General features: G+C 42.7%; 1 protein-coding gene across 25 annotated transcripts in view; it reads right to left on the reverse strand.

Annotated features, from left to right (window-relative positions):
* PIWIL1 (piwi like RNA-mediated gene silencing 1) overlaps positions 1 to 18,958 on the reverse strand; it is a 137,765-nt gene that overhangs the window by 12,831 nt on the left and 105,976 nt on the right. For 23 of the 25 annotated variants that reach the window (XM_065032832.1, XM_065032830.1, XM_065032808.1 and 20 more), the window contains 6 exons: positions 5,828 to 5,953; positions 5,472 to 5,524; positions 4,155 to 5,112; positions 3,418 to 3,506; positions 1,004 to 1,154; positions 159 to 284 (listed from right to left, as the gene is read on the reverse strand). In XM_065032832.1, the coding sequence (XP_064888904.1) occupies positions 159 to 284; positions 1,004 to 1,154; positions 3,418 to 3,498 (358 nt within the window). In that variant the 5' untranslated portion in view covers positions 3,499 to 3,506; positions 4,155 to 5,112; positions 5,472 to 5,524; positions 5,828 to 5,953. Of the gene's footprint in view, positions 1 to 158; positions 285 to 1,003; positions 1,155 to 3,417; positions 3,507 to 4,154; positions 5,448 to 5,471; positions 5,525 to 5,827; positions 5,954 to 18,958 lie in introns of those variants that run through there. The other 2 variants (XM_065032821.1, XM_065032835.1) reach the window with 2 other exon arrangements.

Raw genomic sequence — 18,958 nt, forward strand, 5'->3', positions numbered from 1 at the left:
TCTCATGAGAGATTCTTATAGTTCCTTCGGTAGTCAGGAAAACTCCCACATCAAATGAGTTAAGCATTTAGATCAGCATCCTGCCCCCCAAAGGATTAGTACCAGGTACTAGAGAGATGAGTTTCCACCCAAAACATAAATTTCCTTGGTGGACATACCAGTTTTTGATTCTTGAACGTGCTCTATGGCTTGCCGAGTATTTACCCCGAGGTCATGGAAATCTCTACGACGTCCACCTCTATCTGCTAAAGACAATTCCTGAAATCCTGCAGAAATCTGTAATCCTGTTTTGAAATTTGAGGAAAAATTAAAATCAAGTTGTACATACAAATAAGAATTAAATACAATTCCATTTTGAAAGTCAGATACATATACAATTAAGAGAAATTATGAAATGTTAACTTTCAGCTTTTGCTATATGGTAAATTAATTTTAAAACAGCACTCATGTAACACATAAACTTCTTCAGACTTACTAGTAAGCTAGTAAGAAAACAGAACAGCTCACTAGCCAGATGAAAAACAGATGTAAACCCTTCAAATCAACAGCCTGATCTGCAAATATAGGGAGGACAAATCTTTCATCTCAGCTCCAGCTGGTACTGAAACCTTTAAATACACTGTAATGTGAAATAGGTAAGAAAGCTTAATTTCCTTATCAAGGCTGAGGAAAACAATGAAATATCAAAATGAAATTTACTATTGGTATTCATGCAGTTAACGGTGTGAATTGCTTTCTTATTTAATGTTTAAACTATTTTGATAGAGGAGATGGTACAGATGGAGCCGAGCACACAAGGTAGTTTTCAAGATTCCTGGATGCTATACTGCACCTCAGAATGACAATATTATCATCACAAGGTATGTACAGTGAACTTTCCAAATCTTAGAAACAAATCTCCTTTGGTAAGACAAATCAGAAATACAGTCAAAAGAATGTCTCAATCGCGTTCTCTTCAAAATAATTGGTCTTGTGGGCGATGAACTTTTTCACTCTTTCTGACCTTCTGGCCTTTTCACATCCTGGCTTTGTGGAACACCCTGAGGGACCCTCTGTCGTCCACGGCCACCAGGTTCTTCTGATACTGACGGAGGAACATGTGGCTGCTGAGGTTGCTGACGGCCAGGCAGCTGACCTGGCAAAGCCTGCTGGACCTGCAAGAGTTGGGAACAACTTTTGCCACTGCAAATGAAGAAACAGCACACCTCCCAGAGCACACCAAAACAATGTCACCAACCAAGTGCAGAATACTCAAATACCCAAGTGTAGCAGTTAGATCTAAGTTCAAATCTTGTTTCCTACATTAAATAGCAGTGTTATTACTTTGTACTTCAAACTCCAAAATAATGGGGTTCCACTTTTTTGTAAGTTAATATTCACTTAACTAGTAGTAAATGTAACTTTTCTCTTTCCAATCTCTAAAATTTCTAGACTTCTCATTTTTAACAACTCCTCTGACACTTCGAGTAGCTGACATATTTCTTAATTTTACTGTCTAATGAATAGATAATATTAAAAAGTTTCATGCCTGGCAGAACAGCAAAACAGGAGCTTCAGCCATGAACAACCCCGTAATTCAGTTTGATGTTACCAATTGCCATCTGCCCCACAAGTCAGAAGTTCCCCCAGGAGTGATCAAGTTCTCTACTTTAAGGAAGCAAGATGCCAGTACCAAGGACGATCACAAAACCTGAGCTAGCAGGAGGAACCCCTGAACCAGTGTCACACGACCTGCCAGCAATCCATTCCTGGAGTTCCTCTGCTCCTTTGCTCTCAGAGCTCTTGGTACAGGTCTTCTGATTCCCATATGCATGTTCTGACACTGAACACATGATCCAGTAACTAAGCAGGCCTCTCTGTTTCGACTGTCCACCTCATTTTTACACATTATAAGATCAATCAAAAGTATACCTTTTAAGTCTGTAAATACCCGTAAGCACTACTGCAAAGATCAAATACACACAACTTTAAAGAGCATATGTGTTAGAGTCCAGTACTGTCACAGTAACAGCATATTACCACAAATTTTGTGCTCCCTTTAGTATCCATGAATATAGTTCAGGAAAGATCAGTTCTGCTTCGCCTGTCTCATTTATATTCCACCCTTGCTCCTGAAGGTAGCCACACTACCACCTACAGAGATTCTCCAGCCCAATAGGCAGGCAGTGAGCCCTGCTGTCCCGAGCTGACTATACCCCTTTCCCATCCATTAAAGGATCAGAGCAGAGCTCAACATCAAGTCATAAACTGGCAGAAGAGGTTATGCTGGGACAGGGTTCACTGTATGGGACCCAAAGCAAGACCAATCGCGAGGTCTGACCAGGTTGCTCAGAGATTTATCCCACCTCCAGGGACGTACACTGCACAGCCTCAGTGGCAACTTGTTCTAGAGCCTGACTGTCCTCATCATGAACACATTTTTTTCTGTGTCCAATCAAAACAACTCTTGCTTCAATTTGTACCTATTGTGTCTCATCCTCCCACCATGCACCATTATGAAGAGCCAAGCTCTATCTTCCTGGTATCCTCCGTGGTGGCTGCAGTCTCTACACTGAGAAAGAGTTCCAAGGCACTGAGCAACTAATCCTCTTTCCTGCCTCTGCAGCAACACCACAGGGTTGACAGGACATCAGCAAGGAAAGACAGGCCCCTGACCTCCTTAAACCTCACTAATGCTTTTTGATAAAAACCTCAGTAAGAACAACTTGGTGTATTATAATACTTCTGTATCAGTACAGTGTAGAAGTCAAATGATAAGGTTCAATTCTAAAACACATGGCTAGTTGTTCCATGCAATCAGCATAGACTACGTTCTCACTTAAACTGAGACAGAGCGCATGCCTAAGCCGTCATGTTCCAAACACCTAATATAAAACCTCTTATTCATTCCGCAACCTCTTTTTAACTTGTCTTTGGAAACACTTCTGGAACTAACCCTCTTGGAGGAAGATACACACAGCTGATAAGGTGGAACAGTGGCAGCTACACAGGAAAAAAAAGCCAGGACAGACTTATCTCCACTCAGACTGCATCAATATTCACAGACCATGTCAAGCACCCAAGCCTCACCATTCCCCTTACTTTCCTCTTCACCCACAGCAGGACACTGATATCACCTCCTGACTTCTGCTAACAACTCTATTCAAATCGAAGAAACCAAGTTTGAAGTAATCGGTCTTTTAGGTTTATAAATTCACTATTTCCACTAGCTCTGTTACGCCAACTGTATTACATCAGAGTACTTGTAAGCATGCAAAAGTTTCCTTTATAAAAAGAAGTTAATGTAACTATACCCCTAACACAATATATACATACACACATACCATCTAGTATATTCGCCTGATATTAAAATAAGAAGCAGCTGAGCTGTGACACTGCAAAGCCTAGCTGTGTTTCTTAAACAGAGAACCAACTTACAGATGCAGCTCCTACAGAAGGAATCCCAGCCTCCTGTCCCGGAGGTCTTCCTCTTGCTCTGGCTCTCGCTCTTCCTGTCATCTTCTCTTCTAAGATAAACCACCAACAGCATTAGTGTTCAATCTTCTCCTTCCCCCATCCTAATTCCACTAAATATTATGAACACTATTCACGCTTGTTTAATTTCATCTGGTTCAGTAAAACATATCCCCTTCCGCAAACTTCCCTGTTCCCGGATCTCCACACCAACACAGCCACAACAGGGAGTGTAGGGAAGTTACAGCTCTTTATAGTCAAGTTTGAACCTACTGGCACAGTCCTCCACAAATTCTGAGGCTGTGAAGAAAGTCACCAAGGTTGGAGAGCATAGCAGGATCTGCAACCTCACCCAAGCATAACTCAGGGCTTGCTGATGTTATTTTCAAGTTATAATTGAGACTCAATTCAGACTAATTTGCTACCTTACCCTGGGAGCAGCACATGCTTCACCCACAGCACACACCAACCCTTAACACCTGGTTAGCTCCCCGACGGCGGAAACCAGCCCAGAGACCCGTCCATCCCCTTCTCCCCACAGCAACCCTTCCTTCTGCACAGGCTCGCCCCCAACTTCTCCCTCAGCCTCCAGCAGCTTGTGGGGCCAGAAACCGCGCCCACAGGCGCCTCCACCGCCAGCCCCGCCGGGCCCTGGGCGTCCCCTCAGCCTGTCCCCGGGCCGCGAGCGGCTCTGCTCCCACCTCACGACACACCACAGGCCGCCCTCTTCACGACGCCAGACGACTTTGCTTCCGCGAGGGCCAGCTGTCACTTCGGCAGCCGAAGGCGCCCGCGGGCCGGTCCCTCGGACACGACAGTGTCCCCGCACGGACCGACGGACCACCTCCGGCGCCACTGCCCGCCGCTCAGCCCCGGCGCGCAGGCGCAGACAACCCGGGCGGCACGCGCTAGCGGTGCAAGGCGGGAACGCACGCCCTCCTCCGATTTGCTCCTGAGTCCCGAGGAGCACCGAAGAGTCTCGAGGAGCACCGAAGCGCCGCCGAAGAGTCCCGAGCGCTGACGAAGTGCTGCCGAAGAGTCTCCGAAGAGTCCCGAGCGGAGCCGAAGGCGGCCGGAGCCCAGCGGCTGTTCCCCCTGCCCGCTCGGGAGGCGGCTGGCTCGGGTCCCCGCTTGCTCCTTCGGGCGGCGAATAAACCTGGCGCTGAGCGTTTCACTTGATAATGGTGACGCGCTGGTGTCCACAGTGTGAGGGTCGGGGGTCCCCCGAGGCCACCCCCGGGGCAGGCTGGAGCTCCGGGCTCCCCAGACACCGTCACCCCCGCCAGCTCCCGGGGGCCGTGCCCGGTGCCCGTGGTGCCCCTGGGCAGAACCGGCCTTTTGAAGCACGTTGGTCACCTGTGTGAGAGGAGAATTTTCCCGCTAAAAATTATTTCCTCCTCATGCCACTTCTTGCTTGAAAAATAAATTTCAGTTAACCAGAAGGTGGAGCAATAAAACAAGGAATAGAAGTCTTGAAAGTGTTTTTCGGTGAAGGACAGTGTCAGCAACATTTACAATGATGTTGCTTAAAGTTCTTTTCCAGAGACACAGTCAGAAGTAGTTGTCCATGGACATGATGGGCATAGGGTGGAAACTGTGGGCAGGAACGACTTCACACAACCCAGTTAAGTTGAGCAGTTCTGAACACCAGCAAACATCCTTCCATGGGGATATGTTCAGCAATCACACAGAAGGAAAAAGACATATTTTTCTAAGTACCAAGGCTGATTCAATTGGTATGATTGTTAGAGAGAACCGGAACTTGTATTTTAGATACTTCACGACAGAACTAATAAATCTTACAACTTGGAAGTAGGCGGCGTTAAGTGGGAATTAACTGTACACAAGCTTTTCCACACTTCTGTGGAAGGACGGGGTGTCCAGACAGCACCCAGGCTCTTGGCACACACTGCTGCTGGTTTTAAGCGTGGCTTTGCTTAAAGATGGGATGGCTGCAATGCATCTGGAGGCACTGGCTTCCAGGGACAAGAAACAACATTATCTAATAAAAAACTTACCTTCCTAAAAGACCAGTCTGATCTCATCAGGTCATCTAAAATTTTTCAGGTACCTGCAGTGAGAGAGGACAAGGTTCCTTTTCCTTTTTAACATTAACACTTAAATACTACAAATATCTCTTTTTGTTTTATTTAGATTACCAGTTTGTCCCTGAAGCCAGTTTTGTGCTTCTCATTGATGTCAGCATAGCAACCCACTTAGGAAGCCCGATTCTCTTTTACAAGTTAAAAAGAAGAGCTTTTGAACTATGAAAGTGTGGGTATCACTGCTTAAAGATAGCTGAAGTACTTTGAGCATGTGGTTTTTATTATTCACATATAAAAGTGGATAAATATTAAACAAACTCAATACCTACACCTAGATGGAGCATGTTCGTGCTTTTAGGAGCCGTGATTTCTGCTCGCCATGGGCTCCCCATCCACACTGGGAATCCTCATTGCTCTGTCGCCTGCAAAACTCCCCAGTGGGCAGAGGGTTAACGCTGCAGAAACACAACATGCAGATTTTCTTGGCTCAGCAGTATTTAAAGATAAACAGAATATAAAGATGTTGTCAGAGTCATTTACGTTATGTAAATCATGAGAAAGCAGAATGTGTGTGTTGGAAATAGTTATGTTTGTTTATTCATTTAAAATATCTGCTGTACTTAATGTTTATTTTCCTTATGCCAAATTCCTTACATTTCACTGCAGAACTTAATTATCTTTAGACGGGAGTAGTTAAAAGTACTTAATCAGGCTGGCTACCTACAGCAATTCCTTCTAAAGTGAAAATAAACATCAACAATAAGCACGCTCATTTTTATATGTGCGCTGTCTGACAGTTAATTAGTACTTGATAAAAGATAGCTTCCAATTTGATTTTCACAGTCTTTCAGACTTGTTTTCTTTTTGTTTTAGCACTTGTAGCCCCGTTCAAACCGTGACTCCACAGGTAGGCTCAGTGAGTCTTCACAGGCAGAGGGAATGTGGAACTGGCACCGCACCAATCGCAACAGGTGCATCGTGTCCTATTCCTGGCTGGTTTCTCAGGAACACTGAGAAAAACAAGATTTCGAAATTGGTAGCTGTTTGTATTTTATATTTTCTGTGTTGCCAAAAAACCCTACCAATGCTGGACTTCCATGCGTCGAAATATCACATATGAAATAACTTTTTCACAGCTACTTGGCTTGCTCTTTGCTTTGATGTTTGCTTGACCCATGATGCAATGATTTTTTTGCCTTCTGTCTCCTGTTGCTACAATGAGCCATTTCCCATACTTGTCATCTCCAAAGGGGAAAAGACCATGTGGAAACAGAACAAAGAAAACAGAACAAAAGAAAATCAGGGATTTTTCCAAAGGCCCATTTGATGTACAAGTATAAACAGGAAAAAGATGCCCGAGGAGGCAGGAGCCAGGAACTGTACGAGCAGACAGCTGGTAACTTGTGTGGTTAACAGCACTTCAGCCTTCTGAATGGTAAATAAGTAAGTGATTCCAAGGCACACAGTGAAGAAAAAGCTCACACCAGTACCTTTAGTGTAATGTTGAAGTGTATTGCAAACTCCTAGCAATGAGAGCTGGACTCTTCATGTCTTTCTTCTAACACCAAGTCCCAGTATCAATAGCTCTTTTGGTTGTAGCCCGAGAAAAGGCAACACCTCGGGATATCAGAATAAAAAGCATTGTCTGCTGCGGTGAAGCAAGAAAAGATAAGGGACACTTCACAACAGAACACAAAAACTCATACATATGGCTAGAGTTTAAAAACCCAACATGTCGCTCATGGATCTTAATAAATACATGTTAAAAAAAAAAAATGGGAATTGCTTAAAAGAAATATTGTAAATTAATGTTCTTGTGGTAGATATTAAGTATTCACATATCTGGACCACAGTGTTTTTACATTCTTGATTAGTTTTTTTCTAAAGCTAGACAGGCGAGGTTTTAAAGACTGACTTACTATCTAAAATAATGTCTCACGAGTTAACAGTCTTGGTTCTTCCCAGTGCAAGTTTGTAATGCCACATTTAATTTGCCGTAATGATGCTTGGGATAGCAGGAGGGATCTGCCCACGCGGGGGAGCCTGGTTTGCTCACCAGTCTGGGGAGCAGGGAAACAAGTATCCACACAGCAAACCAGAAAGGAAAAGGCATGTTATGGGAAAAAAAGTGCTATGAAGGAGACAATACTCAGTTTGCTGTATAACAAATACAATGCAACTATTTTCTCTCAGGAATACATTTTTCAACTTTGTGTTTCAACTTTGCTGTTCTCTAGACTATTGCATCCCTAATTTCTGTTTTTCCTTCAGATCCTCACTTCTTTTTCTGAGTTCCTATTCTTTGTAATTCTTCTCCTAAAACATCACTCACCCTATTCTTGGCATCTGTGTAGGACTCTCTCCAGCTCCCCTTGACAACAGTGTGTTTTGCTCCAACAGAAGCAAACTGGTTTTCTGCTCCATGCTCACTGTTTACCAGGGTATCTAATCGCCGCCCTTATCATCACTACTCATTCCAGGCCCTGTTTTGTCAGCCTGCGCCCTCTTTTCCTGAAAACAGCCTGGTATGTACAAACCATCATACCCCTGCCAAAATTTCCTGCGCTGTATCAACTTAACTCTTATTTTCTGTTAATTTGTGTCCATTACAAATTCACATCGGTCCTAGCTAACATTTAATTTGTATCCAAATCCTGAGCAAAGTGACCAAGAAGTGATTTGACCTAAGTTCTCAACAAATAGTCACATTAAATGGAGAGGTCACACTAACTAGGCAGGAACACGGCCTTCAGAAGCCAATACTGTAATTAGATTTGTAAAGTGTATTGTATAAAATAAGAAAATCTGTAAGATGTGGGCCTATCCTTTATTATCGGTATTTTTAAATAATTAGAGAAGGTGGAGAATTAGTGTATCAAGAATGTTAGACTAGAACTGAAACAGCCCTTTGGTTCAGGTATTATATAGTAGAACTTCGTGTTATTCCAAAAAGCAATGGGACATCTTTCAGGAGAGAGACTAACAAGAATTCTCAAGTTTAGGGAGATTGATTTCAGCTCATTTAGCAACCCAGTTTGATCTAATTGTCTTTTTATTGCTCTGAACATTCCTGAATTACGCAGAGAATTTGGGTTACGTGATTTAGTGTTGGATTAAAAAATGTCACATCTTAAGTTTCTTTATAATAGTGTAGAACTTTGTTCACAGTCAACGAAGTTCATCATTTTTGTGTTCAAAGCCCAGCTGCAGGCCCGGAGCATTTCTCATAAATATCAGGAAGTACCCGGAGCCACACTCAGAATGAAAGAGTTGATCTGAACCTTAGATCTCAGCTTTAAAGCTGTAACGTACAGCGAATTTGGTTTCGTGGTAAAGGAAATGGTAATTGCTGGAGTATGTTTTCTTAAGCAGCAAAATCATTTTTGAAATGTTTTCGCCGAGACCTTTGTCGGGGTTGTGCATGAGAACGAGTGGACGTGCAGCCCAGCGTCTACGCGCCACCGCAGCCCCCAGTGTGTACATGAGTGTCGCTGGTGCAGACGCAGGCAATGGGAGCTGCTCCCGCGTGCACGGCAGATGCACACTCACAATCTACAGGACTATCGAAAAAAGAGAACTGACAACTCAGCATTTCTTCTGGAAGGTGGGTCAAGTTCTTGGTTATCTGGCAAATATACTTGTGAGAACCCAGAACACAAACCCGTAAGTGATACCCTTAGTTACAAAAGTGCAGAGCAAATTCCTCAGTATACTAATAAGGCATTAGAAAAGGCACTTTTCTCCTTACAAATCCAGAGTCTGGTCTGCAGGGCTGAAAGGAATGGAAGAGCAGAACTACCAAACACGTTTCTACATGTCTTCTACACCTGGGTAGCTGCATCAACCAAACCACACATCCTGTATTCTGTTTCCATAGCAGTTTATTTAATCTGAACATTTTACTGCATGAAGGTGACTGTCTTTATTGTAATTACATGGAAAATAAAATATGAATGAAATAAAATTCAGTGCTCACTGACCTTTTTCAAAGGATGTTGCATCTAAACATGTACTTCTTTCTACAAGTGGCAGTATTTACTCACAGTTTACTGCTTCATTCATGTAAGTGATCCACATAAAACATAATCCTTAAGACTGACTGCTGTGCTCTTGAAAACCTGGCTTTCTTGGGTACTGCATACAGCAGGTGTAGAAGGTATATTTCATATGGCCTTGCACAAACAGGAAGCCGGGCAAAAGTATAATAATTTATTTGCAGCCTACATAAGCAGAGACATATGTCTGTTTTCACAGTTTCAGTGAATCTGTCACAAGCTGCCTACTAGTTTGGTTTTCATATTAGTTCAATCTCTCATTTGTGCACTTGAATTACTGACGCAGATGTCGATAACGGAGGAAATAGCTAGAGTTATTATCTGGATTCTGATGGGAATCAACTCTCACAACTGAACTAATTTTGCTGTAGATGAGCAACTGTTTTTCAATTTCTCTGCCTTAACAGCTGGGTCATTTTGCTAAGTGATAGCAGGCAGCGCTTCGTCCAATGGGACACCAGCAGGTTTCTGCAGAGCTCCTCATTTATTCTAAGCACTCCAGAAATAAACACCTGGGTTTTCATTACCTAAATGGTTTACGTGACAAACTTTCAATTGAGGTGGATGGAGGAACAGATTATGTGCTTCTAATGCACAATATAGAACTTGAATATCAAACTGATACTGGAATCTCTCGCTTTGATGCCGCGTGTTCTTGAAGGGGCCGAATTTCAAATGCACTGAAGTTCTGACTATAGATTTCCTCAGCTGCTCCAAGTTACTCTCTTGTAGCTGCCCGGCACAAAACTCTTGACAAAACTGATCAGGTTCTTCGCAGCCAAGAGGCAGCTTAGGAGAAAACAAGTCTCTCCAGTCAGATGCACACAGGCTGTGGGTCACATCCATGGCAAGACAGGCAGGAGGCTGAAAGGCACATAAAAGAGATGGGAACCAGGAGAATGAGTAGCAGGCACGGTCAGAACATTCACCTACTGACAAGCTAATTTCTGTGTCCTCTCAAACTCAGCCTCAGCAAAAGATATGTGTGCTACGTGAATTATTCCTTTAGGGGCAGCTTAATATCAGCTGTTCATCATCTTGGGCATCTTTGGAGCATGCACCGGCTTATTTGCGTGAATTACCTGTGAGCTGAAGGCACAGTGAGGCCAGTCAAGAAATGAGAAAGCAAGAGAGAAGAGGGACCATAAGCATCAGCTCTGCATAACTTGTAAGATCAAAAAGGATGGACACCACTATTTGAAGAGATGAGTTGGAGGGCATTCACTTGAGAGGGGGTTCAAGTGCAGTCTAAGTGGGTGACAGTGCACCACTGAGGCCCTGAATAAGGCCAGGAAACAATTTCTGAGTGGTGGTAAAGGGGGCTGCAGCCTCGTCCATGGCGTGTGCGGGGCCTGCAAGCGTGGCGGGGGAATCGCTGTTGCTCTGCAGAGCTCTCCTGACTGAATCCAGCCGACATCCATCTATAAACGAGAAAAGGGACAGAGGGGCTCCAGTCCAGATTGCAGATGTTAGGCTGGCTTAACGCGCTCACTATCCGGGACTCTGCCTGAGTCTTATTTACTGTGCAGGGGAACTCTGGCCAACAGCCAAGGCATCTTTTTTACATTGAGACCCTCGTTGCTAATCTTAGGTGCAAAGTTTGTAATACTTCGGTAGCTTCTGCTGTAGCTATAAAATGCTTGAAGTGCATCTTTTTGCTAAAATAAGAATGATACAGCAACCAAATGTGCAAGACGATCTCTGAGATGGTCTGGGAAGCTCTGGAAGCCGCTCTGAAGCGTGTTGGGTCTGTACAACCCCCTGCGCACCAGCGGGAATGAGAACACGGGCTGGTTTGCTGGGTTATGTACACACAGCCAGGCAAGAGCCAGCTCCCAAAAATCGGGCCAGCAATGCCCATTGCCTTCAGAATTCTGCCAGGGAAACAAAACCCCATCCAGAACACAGGAATGTTTTCAAAACAGGTTCTCCTTCACATCGCTTTGTTCTGGTTTTCTCATTCTCAAACATCCTGTGCTATGCAAAGGCAACTGGCAGACACTATAAAAACACAGCGAAATCTTCCAGCCTCCCAGTAAGATAAAAAGCACCAGCTTCCAGCCCTTGGAAGTCACTAAGTACATTTTTAAAAGAAGTGATTTTTTTTAGGACACTGTTTTTCTAAACTTCAAGAGTTTTTAAGGGTTCCCACCAAATCCAGCTTTATGGTCTCATAGTGACAAACAGGACATCTGGTTGTACAGAGCAAGAAACACAAATCAGTCCTAATGCCAAAATAGAAACATCTCTGACCCATTTGTGATTTTTCTGCACCGTCAGTGGCAAACAGAGAGTGAAGGATAGAGCAGCGATGCTAGATTCATCAGCGTTAATTTGTAAATACCTACAAAACTCATTCTTAAGGTTTATCCTTTATGATTTATGAAGAAAAAAATCATCATTTTAGCCCATGTTTTCCTTATTTCTATCTGACTCACTTCTCTGAGAGATGCTACCAAAAAATGTTATTTTAAGCAAAATTTGTACATTTGTCTCCATCAACTGCTCTTCTTGCATTCAGGACTTAAGTATTGGAAGTTTGCTCTACTCAGACTGTGTTGTTATTTCGCCTTTGTCACCACCAACCTTTGGATTTGCACAGATTCTCATCTCTAAGTATCTTAATTAAGCAGAAATTATGAGCTAGTGAATTCATTTGATAGCATCTCCTGAACTAAATACAAACGGGTGATGCTAAAACTGCCTACTCCATGGATTTTAGCTGGGAATCATGAGCTGAATTTCATTGCTACTGTTCAGGGAAGTAAAATAACAAAAAATATATATATACACAGATTCAGTTCCATTTTTTCCTTTCCCTTTGGCTTCCTTCTTATCCTTCTTTCAACAGGACGACTTGTCTGGACTGTTGCTTTTGGACCAGATAACTACCTAGATAATTAAAACTGTAGCTATTTTTTTCCTTGAATCTGTTCAGCTGATTAATTGTCATGGTTATATTGATATTGCCTGACAATCTGTTTTATTATAGCCTAAACTAATGCTAATCCTTTGTTTAATTAAGAAGATATATAGATGAAGGCAGATGCAATGTCTTTTTGTAACAAAGGACCTGCCCGGTGCTTTGGGAAGCAGACAAAAAATAAGACATGTCACATTTCAGCCAAATGAAAAAAACTGCAAGTAGGGCATTAGTCCAATGCTTTTGTATTGTGCATTTGAAAGTTTGCACCCAGTGGGTGGGGCAAAAATAAATCAGGGCCTCCTATGGTGAAAATGTATTTGGGATTGAAGCATCTAGAATCTGACCCTATCTCCTGCTCCCCGGGATTGTCAGCTGCTTCGGGGCTCGTCTGATATATCCCTCCTTTTCTCACTTCTGAGAATTTTTAGCTGGGAGTGTGTTTGAAAACACTTCAGAAAAAGGGTGGAAAACACAGAGTGTCTTCTTTGAAATACACTCCTTTGTTAAATTCCTTTCCCAAGGGGAAAGAGACTCTCAAACACCTGAGGGCAACAAATGACTCTATTCAATCCTCTCACAAATGACCTAATAAACTCCCAAAGGGTTACAATAGCTTATTTGTCATCATTTCTTGTCAGCTATTTATAGCACCAATGTAAATTGAAGCAAAACAATAAATACCTGAGTTATTTTCTTTATTTTGAAGATTCTTTAAAGGCCAAATGGTGCTTTGCAATTTAAAAACCCTAATAATTAATTTCGCAGTCTAATTTAGATCATTCTCACATATACAGAATGTTACGTTAAACAAAGTTTCTGTCGACCTACATGCAAAACATGTCACCATTTCAGTCACCTCTCCTGGGATATTTGCAGACAATGAATTTATAACATTCTGGTTTGGTTAACTTTTAAAATGACAAACCATAGCCTGATGGGCCATGTTACAAATGATCCTGCTGAATAGATCCCGCTATGGCCTTTGATGAGAGAGCATGGCGGTCAGTATGGTAGGAAAGATCCTGGTCTCGGTAACAGCAATTTGAAGATGTAGTAACTCCATTGTACTTAAAATCTGTTCTGGACTCAATTCTGATCCATGGTGCTACCCGTTGCTCTTGTGTGTATCAAATATGGATGTTCTATCAAATATATTTGATATTATAATATATTTATCCTATCAAGTAGATGATGTACTTATGTACACGGCTTTACTGGCTTGAATTGAGTTGGCCAGGTCCGTGTTACATGAGTCTGGTACAAACGGCTTTACCACCATCACTAGTGCTTTATAAGCAATACTGAAATATCTCCATGCCTCTAGACATAACTGGGTACAATGACAGAGGGCTCATTACATTTTCTTTTGGTGTCTCTTTCGTTGCGATTTATTTGCTCAAATCAATCCAAGTTGGTGGAGCTCTGCCAATTTACACTCTCCTGCCGAAGTGGCCCTAAGAAATCTCGCCACATGGTGTATTCTCTGAGTTCTCTCTAGAGTATTTTACAAGGACTGCATCATTTGTAATGCAGCACAGTATGCAAAATATGTCTTTCCTTCTCTTGCAACATCTCTTGCAATATCCTTTGACTTATCAGCTTCATTGTCATCCCCACCTCCTTCATCCTTTGATGTCTGTGATGAAAACACCCATCTCCTGGCTGCAGGAGTCGAACATCCTGGTTACTAGTTTCACTGGTCCATATACATATGCATATATGTATATATATCTATGTATGTATTTAAATTTTTGTAGTTATTACATGGATTCCTCCTGGGAAAAAGAAGAAAGAGCCAGAATTCACATGAGGCAATTCTGAATGACACTCAGATGCTGCTGTGATTGTGGCTGCAGCAGATAAAACATTGACAAGAGTTAGGAAGCACTAAGGGCTGTCAAAAGAAGCCTCATGTGCCCAAACAAGTTTTAGAGAGATTTAGGCACCTAAATCCTCAACTCCAGTCTGCGTAGTTTCTTTAGCATATGTCTAGGCCTGGATGGGCCTAATATCACTCTTTGACCCCTCAGTTTCCAGATGGTCATGGTTCTGCCTCCTGCCTGGGCCCCCGGGATACAGGACCCGGCGGGAGCAGCAGTCCCTGGGGGGACGTGTCTGTAGCCCCGCGCTTGGCACGATGCGCAGTGGTCGTGACCATTCATGTTTGCAAATAACACACTGGACTTTTGCAGGCAGTGGTTTCATGGTGAAAGAGCTCAGTCAGGAGGTGTAAGTTTATATTCACCAGGAAGGGGGAACTGTGGGTGCCCACGTGGGTGCAAAGAAGTTCTTGTTTTCAAAGTCTGCATAGTGCTGTGCTGCCTCTCACTCCTACAGACCTCCTTGTCAGCAGATTAAACATGTCCCAAAGGAGAAATGTAGTTCACTACAAGTACCAGACAAGATAAATCTAAATCTTTTTTTTTTCAGACTTTTCAGAGATGAGAGTAGGAAACAAAAGAGCAAATTCAGCTCGTGGTAGCTGTTAATTTTAGGAAGAAGTAATGATTGTGAGCATTGCACCAAATTATCCTGTGTGTATAAGCATGTGAACCATCTAACCCACTCTCTGCTATCTAAAAGTCAGGAGTCTGATGTGAACTAGTTATCTGGATTTCGTCAGCGGGGACTGGATCTGCCTTATCTAGAGGATGTTCTTTCTCGCCATAAGTATTGATAGGGTGCTCACATTCTGCAGGTGCTGGTTTCTTTCCATCAGCAACAGAGTCTTCTAAACTCACCATCAACGTTCATGCCTGGTTTAGATGGCTGAAGCTAAAAGAAAGTGATTCTGTCCTTTTGTAGACATAATTTTGTGTGTAGTCACTGTGTTCACGGAAGGATGAATGCCTTTAGGCTGTTGGAGACAAAGGAGCAAAGGAAAATATATGTATGCTCGCTAATGTCTGGAAAAACTCTTCATGTTGCAGTTCTATTCCTGTGCCCATAATGGCTTATGGGATGGAGAGATCCCAGGTTTGCAGGGGACGCATCTTTTGTGAGATCAGATGACACAAAAGTGGGCTCGATTTCAGGCACACAAAATTGTCTGCTATTTATTTTTGTTCCGCACAAGAAGAACTCCTTTTCATTGCTTCTGAGGCATTATCTCAGTAGAAATGAAGAACAGAAATGTACTAGAAATGAAATAATCATAGTAAAATATTACAAACATACAGAGGTAGTTAATGTCAAATAACAATGTTGTAAAAGCCTGTTCAGAGCTGGATTTGCACTCAAAATGACAACTGCAATTTTGATAAATGTGGTTGGAATATTGTTAGCACAGATACATCCTAACATATGTCCTCTACATCTTTTCTATCTTAATGTATGATAAACAAAATATCAGTTGGACCTGAGGAAAGAGATTCTATAAGATGGCCATAATATACTGATAAAATCAAGTGCTCTCCCTGTCTCAATATTCGTATTTAAATGATTTTTGCCTTAAACAATGGTTGTGCCCAGACAGACATATGGTAAATACGTCCTGATCCATTATGTGCTATTCAGACCAGGAAAGCTGGTCGGGGAGGGGGGAGTTTGGTATTAGAAGTGATCTGGTGTTATGTACACTCAAGCAACCCCTTCATGGGGGAAAAAAAACCCACCAAGTTTGTGAAAAGGGCACAAAAATCTTCCAAAGCCGAGCAGAACCCTTTGCTGCTGTGCAGGGAAAGTGAGAAACGGTCCCTCCTGCCGGGGAGGCTGATGAATAATCCGCAGATCTCAAGCTGAGCCTTGGGCTCCGAGCGGCTGGTATCCCATCCCAACACTAATCAACCAGTATGAAACATCCATTTTAAACGCAAATGAGGGGGGCCTTTCAAAGAGACCCGGAGAGGGGAGGGAGGGGGAGTTCAAAGCTCAAAACGGTTCTTTCTTTCTTTCTTTCTCTCTCTCTTTTTTTTTCTAAAGAAGACAGAAATATGGTTGGTTATTATCTAAGTTATTGCTACAAAGAATTTTGAAATTAAAAGATAAGCTTTCAGAGGAAGCTCAGTAATTTTCATAAAGAAGGACTTAAAACAGATGTGCCCTCTTTAATCGGGGTGTGCTTGAGAAAATATAAATGCATTTTTAACATAGCAGGGGGAAAAAATCATATGGTTACACATTTGTCTCCTGGGCAAAAATAATTCAAAAAAAAGTCTCAGTGCATTAAATATCTCACAAATAGCCACTACTAGAACTTTCTTATCTAGCAAAGTGGGGTGAATGATTAGTCAGTGTTTAGAAAGCAGAAAATACCTTGTGTTGTTTGCTTTATTTTTCCTTTTTTTTAAACTCTGTCTTTTTCCTATTCAAATAACCGCTAAAGTGGATTAACATCTTCACCAGGGTCAGGATGTGACTGCTGGTAAAACCTCAATATTTACTGATATTTTATTGGTTGTCTTTCTTCCCAGTAAACTTTTTGTTATAATTCGTGTGTCCAGCAGCATGCTGTGACAAATACATTCTCTGTCGAAAACTCTGCTCTCTTATCTTTCCTCTGGCAATATGAGACTGGCCTTACAGATTCTTCCCAGAAAAAGAAAACGGTGCCACTGCTAGCAGAGACGGTTTCCTTGAATAAAGGCTGGGGACTGAGATGTTACAAATTCCACGTTTTCTAAATGTTCTTCCTAAACATGACGAGCTTTAAATGAGCTATTTTTGCCTTGTTTTCCTAAATCTACATTGGAGGAGGGTGCGTTTTTGGTAGGAAGTCATTGCTAGAATATGGGATACCAAAGAGCTCATTTGATTATCTGGAATAAAGTAACACGACGATCCTCATAACAATCCTCCCCTCAAGAAAATCACATGCCCTGACTAGTTGCTTATAACAAGCCTGACAGCTGCCACAGGAAAGGTTTTGTACAGAACGTCACTGACGTGTTTGGTTAAGTACACAAAGGCCTAGTAATCCTGCAGTATTCAACTTGTGTGGAGAATGACCATCGCTGCACGGCCACCCCGTGCCCGTGTTGGGGCCACCCAGCCCCGTGGCCTTGCAGGACACCTGGTGAAGATCCACCTTGGGCTGGGCAGCCGGACCCTCCTGCCCAGGACGTCACTTACACAGCAAACAGCTCCGGCACAGTGAGATTTTCTAGCAGGCACTGAACGGGCGTTGCTACCTTCAAAGAAGAGGCATTCCAGGAGGGGAAGGGCCTCTCTTACTAGTTATCAGACTTTTTGCCCTTCCAAGTATCATGGGAGTTTATAGATAGAGTCTCGCCTTTCAAACAGCAGTGACACAGGCAAGGCAAAAACGGCTGTTGTATTTTCCCTTTGAAAAATACAAATCCGAGCCCTCTGTCTACACAGGGATAGGCTCCCAGCTGCTGCAGGGAGGTTTGCTTGTTTGCTTGTTTACTTGGTTTTAGCAAGTTGCTAAACTGTGTTAGTGAAGAGAGAGTGAAGGCAGCGGGGCCGGGGCAGGAGTGTTGCCCTGTGTGTGATTCCAGGGAAGGGAGAGTTCCCAGCTGGCTGGTTCTTCTGAACCAACACAAGGCACACTCATAGCTGGATGGAACGTCCGATCCTTCTTATCTTGTATGAGCACAAGTTTTTGATATTAAATACATGTATTTAACTGTGCAGTCACATAGGTTCAGACGTTATTTTGCTGTGCACAGCTATAATCCAGAACCTGACACCGCAAATCCGATGGCTGTAAATATGCCATGAACGTTGAAGGGAGTTGTGTCACTATTAGGAATGTGGTGCTTCCATTACTAGTTATGTCAGCTGACAGCGGTACTCACAACTCAGCCACCGAACAATAGAACAGCACCTAATTATTAGAGGGAGCCAGGCACAGCAGGAGACTTGGCTTGACATTTGCCCATTTATGACTTAAACATTATGGCCACCCAGCAGTCGGGGAAAAGCAATATAACCTTTTGACATAAAAAACACCTATTGTCTAATTTTTCTTTCGTATAAGCAATATAAAGTTCTCAATACATACTGCAGCTCTTCTAATGAAAAAGTCAGAGGAAAGAAATTCGCTGAAAGGAGATAAGATGCCAAATGCAAGTGTTTGTGTCCTCAGCATTCAGAAATCACAGGCGTGAAGTGTGGCAGTGGCCTCAAGAACTCTGTCCACTCTTCTGTAAACATGAATATTTCCATTTGGAATTCTTACTTTAATAGAATAGTGGCATAGTTTTAGCGTAACAGAAATATAACGTTCCTTCTGACCCATATTCAAAATCCCACTCTCAACGTTGACGACTTATAATCTCTGTACCAACACTTCACGTGTTTACACAGAAACAGCTGCTTCCCGTCCATTGTTTGTGGACCATGAAGTCCCACATTAGACTTCATTCATGACCGGTCGTCTAAGAATGGACCAAAGTAAAATATGCTGAACATAAAGAGCAAGTAGTTGACCACGATCAGCCTTTGGGTGAGCCAGACAGAGGGGACGAAAACCAGAGTGGCCACTGAAGGGCCAGTTGTCACCTCTTAACCCCCTG

The sequence above is a fragment of the Columba livia genome, chromosome 17 (assembly GCF_036013475.1).
Source record: "Columba livia isolate bColLiv1 breed racing homer chromosome 17, bColLiv1.pat.W.v2, whole genome shotgun sequence".
Taxonomy (NCBI): domain Eukaryota; kingdom Metazoa; phylum Chordata; class Aves; order Columbiformes; family Columbidae; genus Columba; species Columba livia.